The 20,292-nt window shown below is 39.0% G+C and overlaps 1 protein-coding gene across 3 annotated transcripts in view; it reads right to left on the bottom strand.

The window, feature by feature from the left end:
• Window positions 1-8,692: 8,692 nt before the first annotated feature.
• The window catches only part of cenpa (histone H3-like centromeric protein A), a 76,563-nt gene continuing 64,963 nt past the window's right edge, over window positions 8,693-20,292 (bottom strand). Inside the window, exons 3-5 of one of the 3 annotated variants that reach the window (XM_079829359.1) lie at window positions 12,298-12,413; window positions 12,105-12,179; window positions 8,693-9,157 (exon numbers count right to left, since the gene is read on the bottom strand). In XM_079829359.1, the coding sequence (XP_079685485.1) occupies window positions 9,029-9,157; window positions 12,105-12,179; window positions 12,298-12,413 (320 nt within the window). In that variant the 3' untranslated portion in view covers window positions 8,693-9,028. The remainder of the gene's footprint in view (window positions 9,158-12,104; window positions 12,180-12,297; window positions 12,414-20,292) is intronic. The other 2 variants (XM_079829360.1, XM_079829361.1) reach the window with 2 other exon arrangements.

The following is a 20,292-nucleotide window of genomic DNA, read 5'->3' as shown; positions in this document are numbered from 1 at the left end:
ATCACGTCTATTGCGGTCTCAAAACTCTGGCCAACTGATAATACCTAGAATATCAAAATCAACTGCAAGCGGTCAATCTTTTTCCTATTTAGCACCTAAACTCTGGAACAGTCTTCCTAGCATTGTTCGGGAAGCAGACACACTCTGTCAGTTTAAATCTAGACTAAAACACATCTCTTTACTATGGCATACACATAGAACATTATCAATTTCTATTATTCAAATCAGTTAAATGATTGTTTAGGCTGTGTTAACTAGGTCTGCCGGAACCGGGAACACTTCCCATAACACCTGATGTACTTGTTACATCATAAAAAGAATGGCATCTACGCTAATGTTAGTCTCTCTGTCTTTCCCGAGGTTTAGCAGTCAGCAGGATTTGGGCCATATCCTGATCACATGACCAACACATCCCTGAAGTGTCTGCAGAGACCGTGTCAACTCTCCTCTGTGAAGGCCTCATCAGCACGACATCCTCAACAAACCCATCTCTGGCGTGATGACTCCGATCTTCAGTCAGATGGAGCTGGACAAATATTCTGAACTAATATGACTTCTGACCTGTAATTTTGCCTGAATCATAATCATACACCGTTTGTTCGTTGGTCAGAGGCGAACTGGCACCCCGACTGAGCTTGGCAACTGAGCAAGGTTTTTTATCGTTTGAATTTCGTGATAAAATGGACAGAATACTTAATATGTTTTAGGGATGAAACGATTACCGGTTTCACGATAAACCACAATAAAATGTACTGCCGGTTTGTAATATCGTTTAAAATTTAATTATCATTAAAACCGCGTGTGATTATCACGATTTTGAAAACTCGCGGTAAATCCTGTCCAACCAGAGGGAAACTTAAACGAAGATGGTCACCCTGTCTGCAGAACATGCCAGAAGAAAGTCGCTGTAATATGCGCAATGCAATTATAACAAATCACACGTGTTTCTAATGAGTTTATGAAAGCAAAGTCTAATAATCAGAGGCGTTCAGATCAGCCGGAGTTTTGTTCAGAGCGCGCTCATTGAAATCTGCACACAAAGCGGAGATGAACATGCGATGTATGCAGGAGATTCGTTCATCATACCGTGGTTGACTGGTTTTATTCTATTTCAGCAGAGAAAATAGTTACAAACAAATAGAGCAGAACCACACCGCATCTGATATGACTGGCATAAAGTTTGCTTGACGTTCGAGATAAGCAAATTTAGTTTTTGCCTCTAAAAAATGTGCCTCTGAAATTTAGTCTCTTAAGTTACATACATTGGTATACACGTTTCCAACTTAAATAGCATTTAAAGAGAATGGGTTAGTCATCAAACTGACTGTAAAGTGTTCATCTAGGTGTAAGGTATGATGCACACCTTTTGGATTTTATATATTTAATAAAACAAACTGTCAAATCATTTGAAAATATTGATATGCATTACTTCACTAGGATACTGTTTGGGCTCTTACACAAAATATGCTAGATTTAAATGTGTCATAGCTGATAGAACACTGTAAATATATTATCAAGCAATATTCTCATTAGAGACAATATTAGAGATTATATTTACACCAAATTATTATTATTTATGCGTTTATGCGTAGGGGTGTGGTCCTGGTCAAGACAATCTCCTGAACTCCAAACTGAATGTCAGAATGGGAAAGAAAGGTGATTTAAGCAATTTTGAGCGTGGCATGGCTGTTGGTGCCAGACGGGCCGGTCTGAGTATTTCACAATCTGCTCAGTTACTGGGATTTTCACGCACAACCATTTCTAGGGTTTACAAAGAATGGTGTGAAAAGGGAAAAACATCCAGTATGCGGCAGTCCTGTGGGCGAAAATGCCTTGTTGATGCTAGAGGTCAGAGGAGAATGGGCCGACTGATTCAAGCTGATAGAAGAGCAACTTTGACTGAAATAACCACTCGTTACAACCGAGGTATGCAGCAAAGCATTTGTGAAGCCACAACACGCACAACCTTGAGGCGGATGGGCTACAACAGCAGAAGACCACACCGGGTACCACTCATCTCCACTACAAATAGGAAAAAGAGGCTACAATTTGCACGAGCTCACCAAAATTGGACAGTTGAAGACTGGAAAAATGTTGCCTGGTTTGATGAGTCTCGATTTCTGTTGAGACATTCAGATGGTAGAGTCAGAATTTGGCGTAAACAGAATGAGAACATGGATCCATCATGCCTGGTTACCACTGTGCAGGCTGGTGGTGGTGGTGTAATGGTGTGGGGATGTTTTCTTGGCACACTTTAGGCTCCTTAGTGCTAATTGGGCATCGTTTAAATGCCACAGCCTACCTGAGCATTGTTTCTGACCATGTCCATCCCTTTATGACCACCATGTCCCCATCCTCTGATGGCTACTTCCAGCAGGATAATGCACCATGTCACAAAGCTTGAATCATTTCAAATTGGTTTCTTGAACATGACAATGAGTTCACTGTACTAAAATGGCCCCCACAGTCACCAGATCTCAACCCAATAGAGCATCTTTGGGATGTGGTGGAACGGGAGCTTCGTGCCCTGGATGTGCATCCCACAAATCTCCATCAACTGCAAGATGCTATCCTATCAATATGGGCCAACATTTCTAAAGAATGCTTTCAGCACCTTGTTGAATCAATGCCACGTGGAATTAAGGCAGTTCTGAAGGCGAAAGGGGGTCAAACACTGTATTAGTATGGTGTTCCTAATAATCCTTTAGGTGAGTGTATAGTTATAACTCTGAATATATAAAGGTAAATCCTGAAAAAAAAAAAAAATATATATATATATATCCTCATTACCTTACAGACAAAGAAATGTAAAAATAAAGAGATGTAGAAATGAATAAATGTGGAAATAAAAGAATAAATAAATGTGGAAAAAATAAATATATACATAACGAAATAAATGTATAATTATTTTAGATTTTTTGCTTTTCTATGTGTATTTATATGCTTTTTTTACATTTCTTTGTATATTTATTTATTTATTTTTAATTCTGTCAGACTTGGCATTCCATAATGGACGTGGTCTGTAACTAAAACAGATGCAAAGAATGCTCAAAGTCACGTAAAGAGATGTCAAAGGTGAAAGATGCAATTCACAGAGGCAGCCAAGAAAAAGCACAGATGGGCTGGGCATGTAGCTCGACTAGAGAATGATCGGTGGAAGTGACAACAATTGTGTGTGCTTTGTAAACATGATGGTTATTGTAGTTCTAGGCTATATTTGCACTTTGCAATCTCACTTGCACAAAAACAGATTGTTTATTCCTCAAAATGAATAAAAACAGTGAAACGCAAACCTGCAATATTTAAATGTTAAATTACACAAATCAAATCAAGCATAGCGTCAGTTCTGGCAGATCACCTTAGTCAACGCGCATCAGCTGTAGGCTACGTCACCTGGTCGTCATGTCTACCTAGGCATACGACGTCTATCAGATACATATATATATATAGCTCCTCAGTACTATCAGATGCTATCGCGTTTCTCCAGAGCTCATTTTCCCTCGTCCACCCCCAGCTCACCCCTCACTTGTCAGTCAGGATCTGATATTCTGATTTCTGATTTGATTCTTTGAATCAGACTAAAATTCCTGAACAGGCTACTTGTAGCCTACATTTTAAACATTAATGATATCTGCAATACATTATGTTGGTTCCGTTCTGTTTTCCCTAATGCTGGGTACACACCAAAAGATAATCGGGCTGATTTTGGGCCGATTTCCCCCCTTCCGACAATCCTAGTTTTGTCCCGATTATCTTGATGGTTCTCAAGATTATCTTATCAGATTTTCCTGTGGTGTGAAGTGTGTTAAGAGTGTCCGAACCTGCTCGGAAGAACATGTTGAATATTTACGATCAGAAATCCTGATGTGTGTGGGGAACCCCGAGGACAAACGCGCGCACACTCACGTGAAATGAAATAATATTCAATCCGAAAGCATGCTGAGAGATGAAATAGTCATGAACTGACTATAACTCTGACTATAAAAACAATGATTTAAAGTTTATTTAATAAGGCAATTTCAAAGAGAATAATATATATTTTCCAAGAGACACCTGAGGACAACAATTATTTAAAAAAAAATTTTTTTTTAACCATTACTCACTCTGTAACATTAGTGTTTCCCACACATAGACTAATTAGTGGCGGTGCGCCACAGAATCAACTGGCCGCCACATATTGCTCGTTGTTATTCATTAACTTTTTAACGCTATTTAAAACACGCAGCGTATTCGTTCATTTCCTTTCCCTGCTCTCTCTCTCAATCTCTCTGTCACTCATGCGTCTCTCTCTCTTTCTCTCAACCCTGCTTTTGATATGAAACTTGAAAGTCTAAGCTTTTAAAATTGAATACGAAATTCAAACAATAAATATAGCGTTCTGGCGCTAATGTGGCATAAAAGTTACAGCCAGAAACGTGGAAAAACAGAGTTGCGACATGCTCTCATCTCCCGGCGGCGCCCACTCTCACGTACGTGGTTCACAGAGCGCTCAATAGTTCCACACAAAGCTGCGTTGATACATTTGAATGCACAACAGCTTCATATCACTATACAGGTGTTTGCAGAAAGTTTTGGTAAACAGTACAGCGTAGTTTGCATTGATTATTACGTCAACTACTTTTACAGTATCATTTTATTATGGAGAGTGATGATATACGCAACATTGTTACATTAATGTTAATGTTTTTCTTGTATTTAGCCCTCAGGTATTCCTAATTGGTCACACTCACACTCATAGGTGATCAAATGTGACTATACACCTTTTTACATTATTTTTCAATTAAATAAATGTTCTATATTTTAGTATCATAATATTTATTTATTGCTATCTATTTGTTGCTATCTATTTTTTTACGGTCTATGGTTGCTATGGGTTGCGTGCGTTTTGATTGACTGGAAAAAAGTATACCAAATTTTTTTTTTCATCCATAATCACCTAATGTGTTGATTTAATTACAAATCTATATATTATATATTTTAAAGTATTACACAATTCACCAATGCCCGTTTGTCATGTACACCAACCAATCGTGATCTGGCAAAGCAAGTTCAAATTCCATTGGGCGATGTGAAGCGGTAATTTTCTGTTCTTATTCATAAATCGGTTGAAAATTACATGGACAGACGAACTAACGTTTGTGGAACGATTTCCTGCGGTTTGTCTCATTTTATAAATTGCATCACTGACAAAATGGATTTTAACTGACAACAAACAAAACCATGCAGCAGCAAAAGTCGCATCAATGGTAAGTGTTAAATTCACTTAACACGTATTTATGTATATTTATACACCGTTTACCATTTCATGAAACTATCAAAGTTAACAAAACCCAAGTGCCACTGGTACCTACAGGCCTATTATGTGAAGTGTAGGCTGGCGAAATGGTTACGTGAAAGGACTTTATTAGCTATATTACCATTTTTGAATATTATGCAGCATTATGAAAGAACTCTCTTATGTTCATCAAGCCTGCATTTATAAAAAACAGCAATATTGTGAAATATTATTAAAATAATGGTTTTCTATTTTAAAGTAATTTAAAATATAATTTAAATTCTGTGATCACAGCTGTATTTTCAGCATCATTACTCCACTCTTCAGTGTCACATGATCATTCAGAAATCATTCTAATATGAGGATTTAATGTCAATGATGGAAACTGTTTTACTCTTTTCTTTGATTAGATTCTTTGATTAATAAAAAGTTAAAAAGAATATAATGTAATAATATTTCACAATATTAAGCTACTGTTTTTTCTGTATTTTTGATTAAATAAATGCAGGCTTGATGAGTATACATTTGAGCCCCTGCCCATGAAGAACTCTCTGCACAGCCCTGCACCACATACTATAGGAGCAAAACGGTTAAATCTAGGATTATTTGGGCCCTATTTTAACGATCTGAAACGCAAGTGTCAAAGCGCGAAGCGCAAGTAACTTTGTGGGCGGGTCTCGGCGCTGTTGCTATTTTCCCGGCGGGATAAATGGCTCTTGCGCCCGGCGCAAATCTAAAATGGGTTGGTCTGAAGTAGCTTCATTATTCATAGGTGTGGTTTGGGCGTAATGTGAATAAACCAATCAGAGCGTCATCCAACATTCCCTGTAAAAGCAGGTGCGCGAGTTCCATTATGGATTGCTATTATTATGGCGTATTTACCAGGCGCACACCAGGAGCGGTTCACAGCCGAGGAGACTGATGTTCTTGTAAGAGCAGTGAAAGACAGAGAAGTTGTGTTGTATGGGGATGGGAGAAACCCACCCAAAATAGCGTCGGTTAAACAGGCGTGGGAGGAAATAGCCACAATTGTTTCATCAGCTGGCATCCCCAGGACGTCGCACCAGTGCCGCAAGCGCTACAATGACATCAGAAGACGGGGAAAGTCCAAGCTTGCCAGCATCAATCGGGCACGCCGTGTAACGGGAGGTGGATCTGCCTCTACTCAGGACCTGACGCCAGCAGAGGACATCGCTGCGTCCACTCTCACCGATTTTTTTTCCTGGTTCTTGACGGACAAACCAATTTGTTAGATGTCCTTATATACATATATGTCTTGCCAGAAGTTGCTATTGGGCAAACAGGTCTCCTTAATTATTAGACTACAATTAGCCTGAATAATTTGTAAGCTAGATTTATGCCTATTTTTTCACATCTTCGTGGCACACCACAATGATTTCCGTCATCTCATGTGTTAATATTTTTTAGTGTAACAATTTATGATTTGCAAAAATAACTGTTGCATCTGTGTAGATTACATGAGCAAAGTGTATGCGCGTTGTGCACGCTATACATTATGGTCAAGCATGCGCCCTTAAAATAGCATAATGAACAACGCGCAACGCGCCACTGACTTTAGACTAGGTTTTTTCTGGTCAGTGGCGCAATTGTTTAATGAAACAGCAAAATAGCACCAGGGATTGTTTGCGCCGGAACACGCCTCCTTTTTTGCGCTGAACCGCCCAGGTAGCGCAAGTTCATTCACTAGTTTAGCGACGTGCTTCTGTGGAGGGAAAAGCGCGCTTTGCGCGGGTGCAAAATAGGAATGACACATGCGTCGGTGTACAAAGTCAATTGCGCTGGGTGCAAGATAGGGCCCTTTGTCCTCATGTGTGTGGTCTATCACATTTTGAAAAAATCTTATAAGATGTAAAAAAATCTTTTGGTGTGTACCCAGCAATAGGAGGGTTATTGCTGCTCTCCCTGCTCTTATCCATGTTGCATGGATGCGCAGGGAGTTCTTGCCCAGAACAGAACCATACCGGCAATCCAAACTATATGCTAAATAGTATATGCAAATCATCTTTGACGATAGTGGTCCTGACAGAAATATACTTTATGTATTTAATCTCACATTATTAACCAATGTCATTGCTCCTGACCTTTGATCATCCAATTCAATCATAATAATAAGCAAAAATTACTTTAGATAAACATCATGTGTTAAATTTTTTATTGCTGAAGTAAGATAGTTGAACCTTCTTCTGCAATCCAAAATGGCAGCAGAGCAAAACGTTTTTTTTTTTTTTTAGCTACACCCCCTACTGTACATGCGTGAATTTGCTGAGGCTTATTCATTTCACTTTTGGTGTGAAAGGCCATTTACATTTGCCAAAAATTTTACTTTTTTTAATTTTTTTATAAAAAAAAAAAATTGAGCCCAGCCCAGATGAGAAAAAGTAACGCCAAGGAAATGTACCATTTACTTTCCATAAAAAGTAACAAAGTAATGCAGTTTGTCACTTTACATTTAATGTAGACTGTAACCTGGAGTGACAATTAGACAGTTCACCACTGTTTCTCATAAAGCTTTGCTGCCATCTAGAGGATGGCTTTCCTTCATGTGTATTTGCTCACTATAGTGAATCTATACCAGTTCCATATAGTGTTATCTTTATTAAAGATATAAATGGAAAAAGGGTCATTCTGTGTCAAATCAGCTACATTTCGGAAACTTCTCTGGCTCATTTTTATTTATGATTAATTATTTTATTCATTTTTAAATCCAAAATTATTAAATGCCATTAATTAATATTTATTGAAGTACCACTATTTTGGAGGGGTGTCAAAATAAAAAAAAATTGTAACCAAATTACAGGGGGGTAAATTGACTTGAATATTGAAGCAATCATTATTTTATTTTTAGACAGAGATGGGTATGTCTTTAAGCTAAATCTGTTGACTTTAGCAAACTTGTATTATATACCAATAGTGACAATTCAAAAATAGGGAAATTCAGTTTTCAAGTCCCTAGCAAGAGTTCAAATATGCAGTATCATAACTACATGCTTGAATATAACATGTGAAGCATAGTCATCATAGCCCATAGAGAGGAAGAAGAACTGGCAATTAAAAATGTACATTTAAAGTGAGGCGTTTATATTCTAATCAGCCATCATCATTCGCATCCCCCAATTTTTAGAGAGATTTAACCTTTAACACATAACAGGAAACTTGCATATGCTCCACTTAGTGCAACCACATATCTCAGACACCAAATATTTAAGAACACTGGCAAGTGTGTTGAGACAGGTTGGAGCTGGTTGGCAGGTTGGACCGGTTGGAACATCACAGGGCTGTATCTAAGCAGATAAAGGGACTGAATTTAACTGTTGTATAAATTAACTTTTGATAATTTGGTACCTGGAAGTGTGAAGATATCCAAACCCAATAAATGTATAAAATTTCTCAAAAGTTCTCAAATTCACAAATATTTTAATAATCAGCAATACTACAAAACATCAATTTATTAACAACAAACATCCTCAGTAAAAGAACAATCTTTGTAATTTTACAACACAGAATAAAATGTTTATATTACAATTCTAAAGAAATTTTTTCCAAAATTAGTTAATTTGTCACCAATAAACTTCCATTACATACAAACATTTAGTTTAAATTTCAATGGTTGCAAATATGCAACTGTTTTAACATCTGAGTTGATGTCTGAAATAAAAGATTACATAACAGGAAATATACAAAGTGGAAGGAAATTCATCAAATCCACCCCCCCAAAAAAGAGAATATCCAACTTTACATATGTTCAACACCTCTGATTCGCCGGGCAAGCTGTATGTCACGTGGAAACAATGTCACCCTCTTGGCATGAATAGCACAGAGGTTGGCATCAGAAAACAGACGGACCATGAATGCTTCTGCAGCCTGAAAGCACATGAAAGAGCAACAGTTATAACATACTGTAAATGATTAATTGCTAGTATGTTGCTAGCTAACTGGTAGTGTGAAATGTGCAGTCAATGCAATGAAAAAAAAAAAATCACTAATGGCAATGAATAAAGCCACAAAAATACAGAAAAAAAGTCAGCATCACTTACTCCATTACGCACTTTTTTTTTATAGTGGACACACACAGGTTATGTTTCGAGCAACACAGGCTCTTCGTCAAATAATTAAACACTTTTTCTACAAGCTTTTATACTCACAGGTAGTGATGACAATTTCAAAACACTGCTTCATGAACTGCTTTACGAATGTTCTGTTTCGAATCAATTGGTTCTTAACATGTATCAAACTGGCATGTCACGTGATTTCAGCAAACAAGGCAACGTCAATGGTTCACCGCTAGGGTGCAAAAATCTCTGTGAACGCATGAATCATGAGGAGTCGCTGAGAACCATTAAACAAGTGTCTGTGGGTTTAACCTGATCTCTGATCAGTTTTATACATTCGCAGACATTTTAATTAGACATTAGTATAATTAAAAGGAATAATAGTAGTTAAAAGTCTCGTATTGGCCGGTTTATCGGTGCCATCCATGGAAAAAACAAAACAAGCCCTGGCAATTTATAAAAGAACACATTTAATCTTTCATTTTATTAGATGATTGGGTAATTGCATTTGAGTGATTTTACTATAAAAAAAAAACATTAGCAATAGATTTGTAAAAGGTGTTTTTATGTATGTTTGGCATGGGTTTTTGTTGCATTTACACTGCTCTGACCAGCAGGGGTCGACGTGGAGACGGGTGTCAAATTGTTTCGAAGCTTCGACACAATATGGCACATTTGCTTCAGCTGTTTCAGTGTTTCACGAAGCCTAGGTCTGCCCATTGTTACTCACAGGATCACATGTCCAACAACATCCAAAGTGTGTGTGTGTGTGTGTGTGTGTGTGACACACACACACACACACACACACACACACACATATATATATATATATATATATACACACACACACACATATATATATATATATACACACACACACATATATATATATATACAGGGAGTGCAGAATTATTAGGCACGTTGATTTTCTGATCATATTTTTTTTCCAGGCACATTTGACCAATTCCAAACCACAGTAATCCTAATAACTACTAGGCCTATTGATTTAGTATTTAATAATGTATAAGTGATATATAATTGTTCATGAAGGCTGGAAATGAAAATCACCTTATATTCAGGTGTGCAGAATTATTAGGCATGTTTTCTTTTACAGATAAATTGAGCCAAAAAAGAGATTTAACTCAGACTGAAAAGTCAAAAAGTATTAAATGCCCATGAGAAGGATGCAATACTAATGCAATACTAGACATTGCAGTTAAGGCATGACCATGAATCTGGCAGTACGTTTTGGGAGTTCATTTTAGTCCATCCTGAAGTCCGTTTTGCAGAGATGGACTAAAAATGAACTCCCAAAACGTACTGCCAGATTCTGGAAGATGAATTCTTCAAACAGTGGTACTAGAGGATGTGGTGCTGGTCCTTCAAGAGTCACTCTCAACCTATCTGTCCATAAAGCCTATAAAAAACCTTCTTCATGTATTTCACTTCAGCTTGTGATTCTTATCTAGTGGGGTCATTTTTTAGGATTCTTTACCTAACTGAAGTCTCTGAGATCCTGACACCTTCACTTCTGGAGACTCCAGGTAGGTTGCAGCTCTGGAAAATGGTGGCGCTGGAGACTAAAGGGTTCCTGATGGTTTCACCCTTAATTCTTCACCTTAATTCTTAATTCTTTTGCAGTTAACAGGTGTCTTTTCTTCGCCACCTGTTTTTGTCTGACCCTGCTGACCCAACGAGCATTTCACTGTCCAATGGTCATGCCTTAACTGCAATGTCTAGTATTGCATTAGTATTGCATCCTTCTCATGGGCATTTAATACTTTTTGACTTTTCAGTCTGAGTTAAATCTCTTTTTTGGCTCAATTTATCTGTAAAAGAAAACATGCCTAATAATTCTGCACACCTGAATATAAGGTGATTTTCATTTCCAGCCTTCATGAACAATTATATATCACTTATACATTATTAAATACTAAATTAATAGTAGTTATTAGGATTACTGTGGTTTGGAATTGGTCAAATGTGCCTGGAAAAAAAATATGATCAGAAAATCAACGTGCCTAATAATTCTGCACTCCCTGTATGTACGACTCGGAACAGCTCAGAACAGGATGAGCTGATGGAATTGAAGTGACTGTTATCCACCTGAATTAAATTGTTTTTATTCCTTTAAAAAGCAAAACTAGAGTTGAGGCATAATGTAAACGTAGCTTTGGCATATTCTATCCTAACTTCACATCACCCTCACACTCCGTCATGAGGTCATGACAATATGACACGAGACAACTTTTAACCTCGACGAGAAATTGTCACCGTTTAGTCTCGCGAGATCTAGTGGCCTTTTACACCCCTATAAGCTACATTTTTAATTTGCAGGGTATAAGGTGGAATAACATTCATAGCATAATACTCACTACTCACTATTCTTGAGTACTTTTAAAAGGGCTACTTTTTACTCCTACTTTGAGTAGTATTTAGGGCAGGTACTTTTATTCTACTAGCACTACATTTTTTGACAAGTAGCAGTACTTTTACCTGCTTTTTCAGTACTCTTTCCACCACTGCTGACATTCACCTTACACAGACACACATTTTCATTTAAAAACTAAAAAAAAACAAATAAAAAAACACTATATATATATATATATATAAATAATAGTTGGCCTCTATGAGTAGAGTGCAGTGATTTAGATATACTAGGACCTATTGCCATGGACCAATAATGGACCCATCCAAGAACTATACATTTTATAATACAATGTAAATGCAAAATAAATGCTTTTTAAATCGACACCTACCTCCTGTAAAGCCATTAGAGCATATCCCTGCCACATCATGTGATCTCGACTAAATGTCTGACACACCTCTCGCACCTGTCAGGAAAAATAAAAACATTTACACAATAATAGCTTGTTCATGTTTAGAATTAGGTGTAAAAGGCTTGTCATGGGGTCAGAATTGAATATTGAATGATGGACAGAACCGTAGTACCAGTCGCGAAAATGGGGCCTTGCGCAGCAACAGATCAGTAGACTTCTGATATTTGCGTATCTCCATGAGAGCTCGCGTGCCAGGGCGAAATCTGTGTTTCTTCCGTGGGGATGCTTCTAGTACAGACAGCAAAAACAAAACAAAAACAGTTATTTAGCTGATGCTTTGACATACAGGTTCACTTTTCACACTTTACATTGGAAGCAGCTGAAGCAGGTAGGGGTGGGTGATATGACCAATAACATAATTAATTTAATTATGTATATGATAATTTCACAATATGAAAAATATATTTCATTATAATGAAATACAGGAGTGATGCTAGACCCTTTTTACTGGAGCAAAAACTTAATTCAGTTATTGAAGCTCTGAGGAAAAATCAACTTGGCACACTATGCAACAGAACAATTTAAGTTTAATCTAATATTTTGTTGGTCATACTATACAATAGGGGTGGGAGAAAATATTCTCTCTCTAACAATTCTGGGTCCATTCTGAGCTTAGTCTTAAACCGCAGCTTTTACACCCGTATTCTGATGGATTCGAATCACACACACACACATCTGGTGCGCTATCCTTCTGGGGACTCGCCATAGGCGTAATGGTTTTCATACTGTACAAACCGTATTTTCCATCCCCTTACACTGCCCCTAAACCTACCTATCACAGGAGACATTCAGCATTTTTACATTTTCATAAAAACTCATTCTGAATGATTTATAAAAGCTTTTGTGCCCATGGGGACCTCAATTTAGGTCCCCACGGTGACACGAGTCCCCATGAGTCTGTCTACAGTCAGGTTGAAGTCCCCACCAGGCTAGAAAAACATGTACACACACACACACACACACACACACACACACACACACACACACACACACACACACACACACACACACACACACACACACACACACACACACACACACACACACACACACACACACACACACACACACACACACACACACACACACACACACACACACACACACACACACACACACACACACACACACACACACACACACACACACACACACACACACACACACACACACACACACACACACACACACACACACACACACACACACACCTAAAGGATTATTAGGAACACCTGTTCAATTTCTCATTAATGCAATTATCTAATCAACCAATCACATGGCAGTTGCTTCAATGCATTTAGGGGTGTGGTCCTGGTCAAGACAATCTCCTGAACTCCAAACTGAATGTCAGAATGGGAAAGAAAGGTGATTTAAGCAATTTTGAGCGTGGCATGGTTGTTGGTGCCAGACGGGCTGGTCTGAGTATTTCACAATCTGCTCAGTTACTGGGATTTTGCAAATATATCTGCCAGTATGCGGCAGTCCTATGGACGAAAATGCCAGGGTGTTCAAATAAGTATTTGAACACCCTGCTATTTTGCAAGTTCTCCCACTTAGAAATCATGGAGGGGTCTGAAATTGTCATCGTAGGTGCATGTCCACTGTGAGAGACATAATCTAAAAAAAAAAAACTATTTATTTGTATGATACAGCTGCAAATAAGTATTTGAACACCTGTCTATCAGCTAGAATTCTGACCCTCAAAGACCTGTTAGTCTGCCTTTAAAATGTCCACCTCAACTCCATTTATTATCCTAAATTAGATGCACCAAAGTGCTTTACAGAAGAGCAAGAATATCACACATACATAAAAATAAAAATAAATAAACCACATAAAAATATAAAAACCACCTATAGAAAAGTTCATATCACCGTAATCAGTACACTAAGGAAAATAAAGTTTTTAGCAGGGACTTGAAAATAGACAAGGAAGGGGCCAGCCTAATCTCTAAAGGCAGGGTATTCCAAAGTCGTGGCCCTGCCACCGCAAATGCACGCTCACCTCTACGCTTTAGTCTAGCGCGTGGAACGACCAACAAAGCCTGATCACAAGAATGGAGGCTTCTGGGTGGAGTATAGGAGTGAAGGAGTTCAGATAAATAGACAGGAGCTTTATGTAGGGATTTATACACAAAGAGGAGAATTTTGAAGTCTATTCTCTGACGAATCGGAAACCAGTGAAGGGATCTAAGAATCGGAGTGATGTGATCATGTTTACGACACTTTGAAAGCAGTCTGGCAGCAGCATTTTGGACAAGCTGAAGTCGCGCAATTTGAGATTTAGATATACCGCAATATAGGGAATTGCAGTAATCTAAACGCGAAGTAACAAACGCATGAACAGCCATTTCGAGTGTTTTTGGGGAGAGAAAGTTTTTAATTTTTGACAGTAGACGAAGCTGATAAAAACTGGATCCCACAACAGAGGAGATATGTCTGTCAAATTTTAAAAGCCTGTCAAAAATAATACCCAAGTTCGTCACCCGTGTCGATCTAAAAGCGGATAAACTTTCTAGCTCAGGGCTTATACACTGAGAGTTTTCATTTGGACTGAATACAATCACCTCGGTCTTGTCCTCGTTTAAGAAGAGGAAGTTCTGGGCTAGCCATAATTTAACCTCCTCTAAACATTGGAGAAGAGGTGATCGCAGTGGAGTTATTTTTCTTTACTGGAAGATAGATTTGAGTGTCATCTGCATAGAAATGAAAGGACACACCATGCTTTCTTTAATAGAGCCCAAAGGCAGCATGTACAAAGAGAATAGAGAGGGAGCTAAAATAGAGCCTTGAGGAAGGCAACAGGTCAGAGGAGTGGCGGAAGATGAAAAGTTACCCAATTTCACTAAAAATGTTCTGTCAGATAGGTATGAATGAAACCATTTCAGAGCGTTTGCTTTTAGACCTACCCAAGACTCTAGTCTAGATAATAGTAAGGAGAGGTCTATGGTATCAAAAGCAGCTGATAAATCTAAAGGAATAAGAACCACAGAGTCAGTGGAGATGTAGATGTCATTTACAACTCTCAGAAGGGCGGACTCAGTGCTGTGCGCAGACTTAAAGCCAGACTGAAAAACCTCATAAATAGAATTGCTAGTCATTAAGTGTTGAAGTTGATTCAGCACAATTTTCTCTAAAACTTTTGAAATAAAAGGCAAAACAGAAATGGGGCGAAATTTTTTTAGGACAGTGGGGTCCAGAGCCATATAGAGAGAGAGTTGCGACAACTCCATAGACTCCAATGGAACGTTTTTTTTTACAGCAATGGCGGCTCGTGGAGACTCTCAATAGTTCCCGGAAGTAGCAGCCGCGCCATAGAGTTACAGCAGAACAGACCTTTGTGATGCACTTTTAAAAGGTAAGACGTTTAATCAGTAAGATTTTAAATTATCAGCACATCTTAATCAAAATAACTTGTACATTAAAGCCTGCTTGTGTAGATTATTTATCATCAAAAAAAAAATGTATATTTTAAAAACAACATCGCTGTAACTACATAATCATGCTACATACACATGTTGATGTGTAATAAAATGATTGAAAATCAATGCATTTATTGACTATTAATTACCAAAAATCGCAGTTCTGTCACTGTGACTATCAATTTGAATTGCCCGTCAAAGCACTTCCTGGAACTATTCGAGGTCTACATGAATCACGTGACTATCAAGCGTTTTGAACTTCCGTTGTCGCAACTCTCTCTCTCTATGGCTCTGGTGGGGTCCAGAGAAGGCTTCTTGAGCAGAGGAGTAACTGTAGCGACTTTAAGGTCAGCAGGAACAGAGCCCGTTTGGAGACACTTATTAACAAGAGATAACAGACCAGGCCCAATCGAATCAATAATTAATAAAAAAAATTTGGGGTGAATAATTTCACTAGGACAAAATGAGGGTTTAAGATTGTCAATTACCTCCTTCAATTCCTGGAGATTGACGGGTTCAAAAGCGTCCAAAAATGCAGAGGCGGTTGACATGATTGGAGAATTGGCTAACGTTAAGGTGGGACAGACATCAAGTCTTAAGTTCTTAATCTTGTCACTGAAGTATCTCAAGAAGTTTTCACAGAGAGCATCAGAAACCACAGGCAGGGTGTTCACAGAAGGATTGGTCACAGATTGAATAATTGAAAACAAAACCTTTGGTTTAGAGTGATTAGCTTCAATTAGGTTGGAGAAGTATGCAGCTTTTGCAGACTTGGCTGCAGTCTGGTAGGATGTAAGAGAGTCTCTGAACATTTGAAGAGAGATATGCAGCCTGTTAGAGTATTATCGGCCGATATTAGGCTTTTTCCAAACTATCGATATCGGCATTTATGATGGCCGATAAATGAATATTTTTTAAAAAATAAAAAAACCGGACGAAACACCGCTCAAACACATTGAGTGTTGGCGTTTCATAGTTTGTCCACCAGAGGGCACTCTACAACGTGCCGGCTGGCAACACCACCAGCTGATCCAGCAGAGTCATGCTGAGCTTCAGCGCTCTGAGCGCTGCATTCACAACACAGATCATCCGCGAAATGCATTTAAGTTGGCAACGAGCCATACATTGCTTGAATTGAATAACAGTTAAAAGAACATCCCCATCAGTTCTCTTAACTCAAATAACATGACAATTTGTAACTGCCAAGTCCAGTTTTGCTGTTACATGTAAGCCAAGAGAGCTGGTAATTACGCTAGGTTACAGTTGACTGACTTAGTTTACCTTGGACAATGTGACTGAATAAGATGTATTTCTTTAATAGTCTGACAGTTTGACATCATGAGACGTATCATCTCTCCCCTGCCCGTTATTTTGAAAAAGTATACATTTTTCTAAATTATAACTTATCATAGACGCTAACCACAAAGCTAGCTAATGCCATGGCTATCAGTGGAAGACCGCTAACATTAATGCGCCTTGAAAAACACAAACTTATTCTGCCTAAATAAAGTAATGATTACTGTATTTATAACTAGTATATTTGTAGTTCCAGTCTCTGCATTGTAAATCGTAAGTTAGGCTCGTGAAGAGTGAACGAAAGTGCGTGACTTCGTTCAGACGCCGCATTAACGAGTCAAATAATGGATTCACACGAGTCATCATCAGTAGTAGATTTTAGAAGGCAGGCAGCAAATGATGATTGAAAATGGTTTGTTGTAGCTTGATGGATAGAATTAAAAGTGCATGTAAAGGGATAAGCAAGTTGACATTGTAATTATAAGGTGGTTTATATTTATACTGTATATAGTTTGTTTTGCTGTTGTTGTTATTTATCAGAACTTCTAGAACTTAACTGAATATTTTTTTTTCCAGTCTTGCTAAAAGTTATATTTATAAAGCTTACCACATCTATTAATACTGGTAACTTTGATTTTTTGTTTTTGTTATTGTGTTTTCGTCCAAACGACTTTAAGTTTCATATCTTAAGTTTGTATTTTTATACATTTTATTTATCAGAACTTTAATATATTTTTATGTTGCTCTGTTCTGTTGTGACAATAAAACAAACAAGTTTATTTTTAAACTGCATTATCATATTTTAGAGAGGCTGAGGGATCATGAATAACTACAAATAACTAATGTATAAGGGAATTCTGTTTAAGTGTTTTTTAACACGTTTCTGTTATTTTATTTTTTTATTTTTAATATATATCGGCTGATATATCGGAATATCGGATTTTTAAGTGACCAAATATTTGTATCGGTATCGGTCTTAAAAATCCTTTATCGGCGGGGCTCTACAGCCTGTCTTGTTTCCATTTACATTCTGCCTTCCTGCCGTTTTGTCTTAAGAGACGGGTAGCAGAGTTTTGCCACAGTATAGATTTAGTTTTCTGTTTATGAGGCTTAAGGGGGGCAGTTGCATTTGCTACCATAAGTCAGGCAGAGTTCAGGAGGCTCAGATGTTGATCAGCATCCAAGTCAGATAATGGTTGATCCAAGTTCAATTGTGAGCAACATTCATCAAAACACAAGTTAAAATTTGTGCTAAACTGAGGAGAGTAGAAGCGAGAAAGACTTACAGTTGTACTAGGAGAATGAGAGAGCTCTGGAAGGGATAGTGTGAATAATATAGGCTTATGATCAGATATCATAAAATCTGAGAGCACAACATCAGTCACATCAAACCCATAAGAGAGTACAAGGTCCAACGTATTACCCAAAATGTGTGTAGAGTCACTGATCCACTGGGAGAGATTAAAAGCATTGATAATATTAAGAAACTCATGTGATAGGGGGTTAGACGGACAGCAGACATGAATATTAAAGTCGCCCACCAATAGGAAGCGGTCGTAATTTGTCGCAATATTGCCAATCAGTTCTGTGAAATGCTGTAAGAAGTCCTTAGGGGAGTGCGGGGGACGATAAATCACCACTAGACATACAGGACCGTTCCAGTCCAAGTGAAGAAACTGAGCTTCGAAGCTGGAAAAGGCAGTTCCAGGGACCAATCGACAGCGCGCAGAGAGAGAGTTCTTCAAGATAGTTACTATGCCACCCCCGCGTCCACTTGGACGAGGAGAGTTAAAAAATGTACAGTCAGCGGGGATCAGTTCAGAAAACGGAGTTAGATCACCAACTTTAACCAGGACTCTGTGATAAACATAAAGTCCAAGTTGTAAGCTGAGTTAAAGTCATTTAGTAAGAAGGTCTTGTTCACCACAGAACGGGCATTTAATAATGCCATCTTCGGTGGAGGGATAATAGCAGGCGATGAGGACGCTCTTTTCAGCGTGCACAGATTACTGTGAGTCACCCCCCGATGTCTGGAGCCGAGGCCGGTGCAGTAGAGACCGGAACGAAAAACAGAACTCGGGTGCACGGGGAGAACATGACGAAGCCACCAGTATGCCATGTCCCGCGGGCGCCAGGAAGTAGAACCGCCGTGAAGTGATTCGTGGGAAGGATCCGAGAGAAAACCAGCACGCAGGTGAGCTTTTAGCTTCACGATGTAACCTCCGCGGTTTCCTCGTTTCCTCCTTCGCTTTCTCCGCAGGACGCTGAGGGGCCACTGGCGAATATGACCCGTGGACGACTCATCAGTCTTGTTAAAAGAGCAGTCCACCTCTAAAATGTAAGAGTTTGAGAATGTGGTCGCAACCGAGTTGCGGATATCCAAAAGTGCTTGGCGGTCGTAGGTTAAAAGCGTGTAGCAATTTAAAAATAGAGCAGACAACCAGACAAGCAACCACAAGAGCGACAGACGGCAAGCCCAGCACACAGGCGCCATCACGTCCGCTCCCCGGTAACCAGCAAGTAAGAATCCAACTACTAACATGGCCAAGACCAAAGAGCTGTCCAAAGACACTAGAGACAAAATTGTACACCTCCACAAGGCTGGAAAGGGCTACGGGGAAATTGCCAAGCAGGTTGGTGAAAAAAGGTCCACTGTTGGAGCAATCATTAGAAAATGGAAGAAGCGAAACATGCCTGTCAATCTCCCTCGGACTGGGGCTCCATGCAAGATCTCACCTTGTGGGGTCTCAATGATCCTAAGAAAGGTGAGAAATCAGCCCAGAACTACATGGAAGGAGCTGGTCAATGACCTGAAAAGAGCTGGGACCACCGTTTCCAAGGTTACTGTTGGTAATACACTAAGACGTCATGGTTTGAAATCATGCATGGCACGGAAGGTTCCCCTGCTTAAACCAGCACATGTCCAGGCCTGTCTTAAGTTTGCCAAGTTTGCCAAGTTTGCCATAGTCTGCAAGATGGCGCCGCCGTGCTCGGTCGCCGTTCAGGTCGCTCCGCTAAGACTTTGCTTTTATTTATTATTCTACTCTCTTTTACTCTCTATTTTTTCCAACGGATCATCTGCTTTGATCTGTTACGACAGCAAAACACTTCTGGAAATTGGTTACCGCTACACTGACCTGTTTCAGGACACTTTCTCCAATCTTCCATCTGAGATTCGCCGGGACGCCGAGTTGAACAATGGCCACTCGAGTCGACGGCGAAGATTCAAAAAACACCGCGGGAAACGCGCTGGGATCCGCAACAGACTGAGAAAAAGAGCATTCAGTCCTCCTCTCCCGAGCATTTTGCTCGCAAATGTCCAATCCTTGGAGAATAAGATGGACGATCTTAGAGCCAGGATAAGTTTTCAACGGGACATGAGAGACTGCAAC

The sequence above is a fragment of the Gobio gobio genome, assembly GCF_949357685.1.
Source record: "Gobio gobio genome assembly, chromosome: 11".
Classification (NCBI taxonomy): Eukaryota; Metazoa; Chordata; class Actinopteri; order Cypriniformes; family Gobionidae; genus Gobio; species Gobio gobio.
The sequence above is the reverse complement of the archived record's forward strand: the minus strand, read 5'-3'. Positions and strand labels throughout refer to the sequence as shown.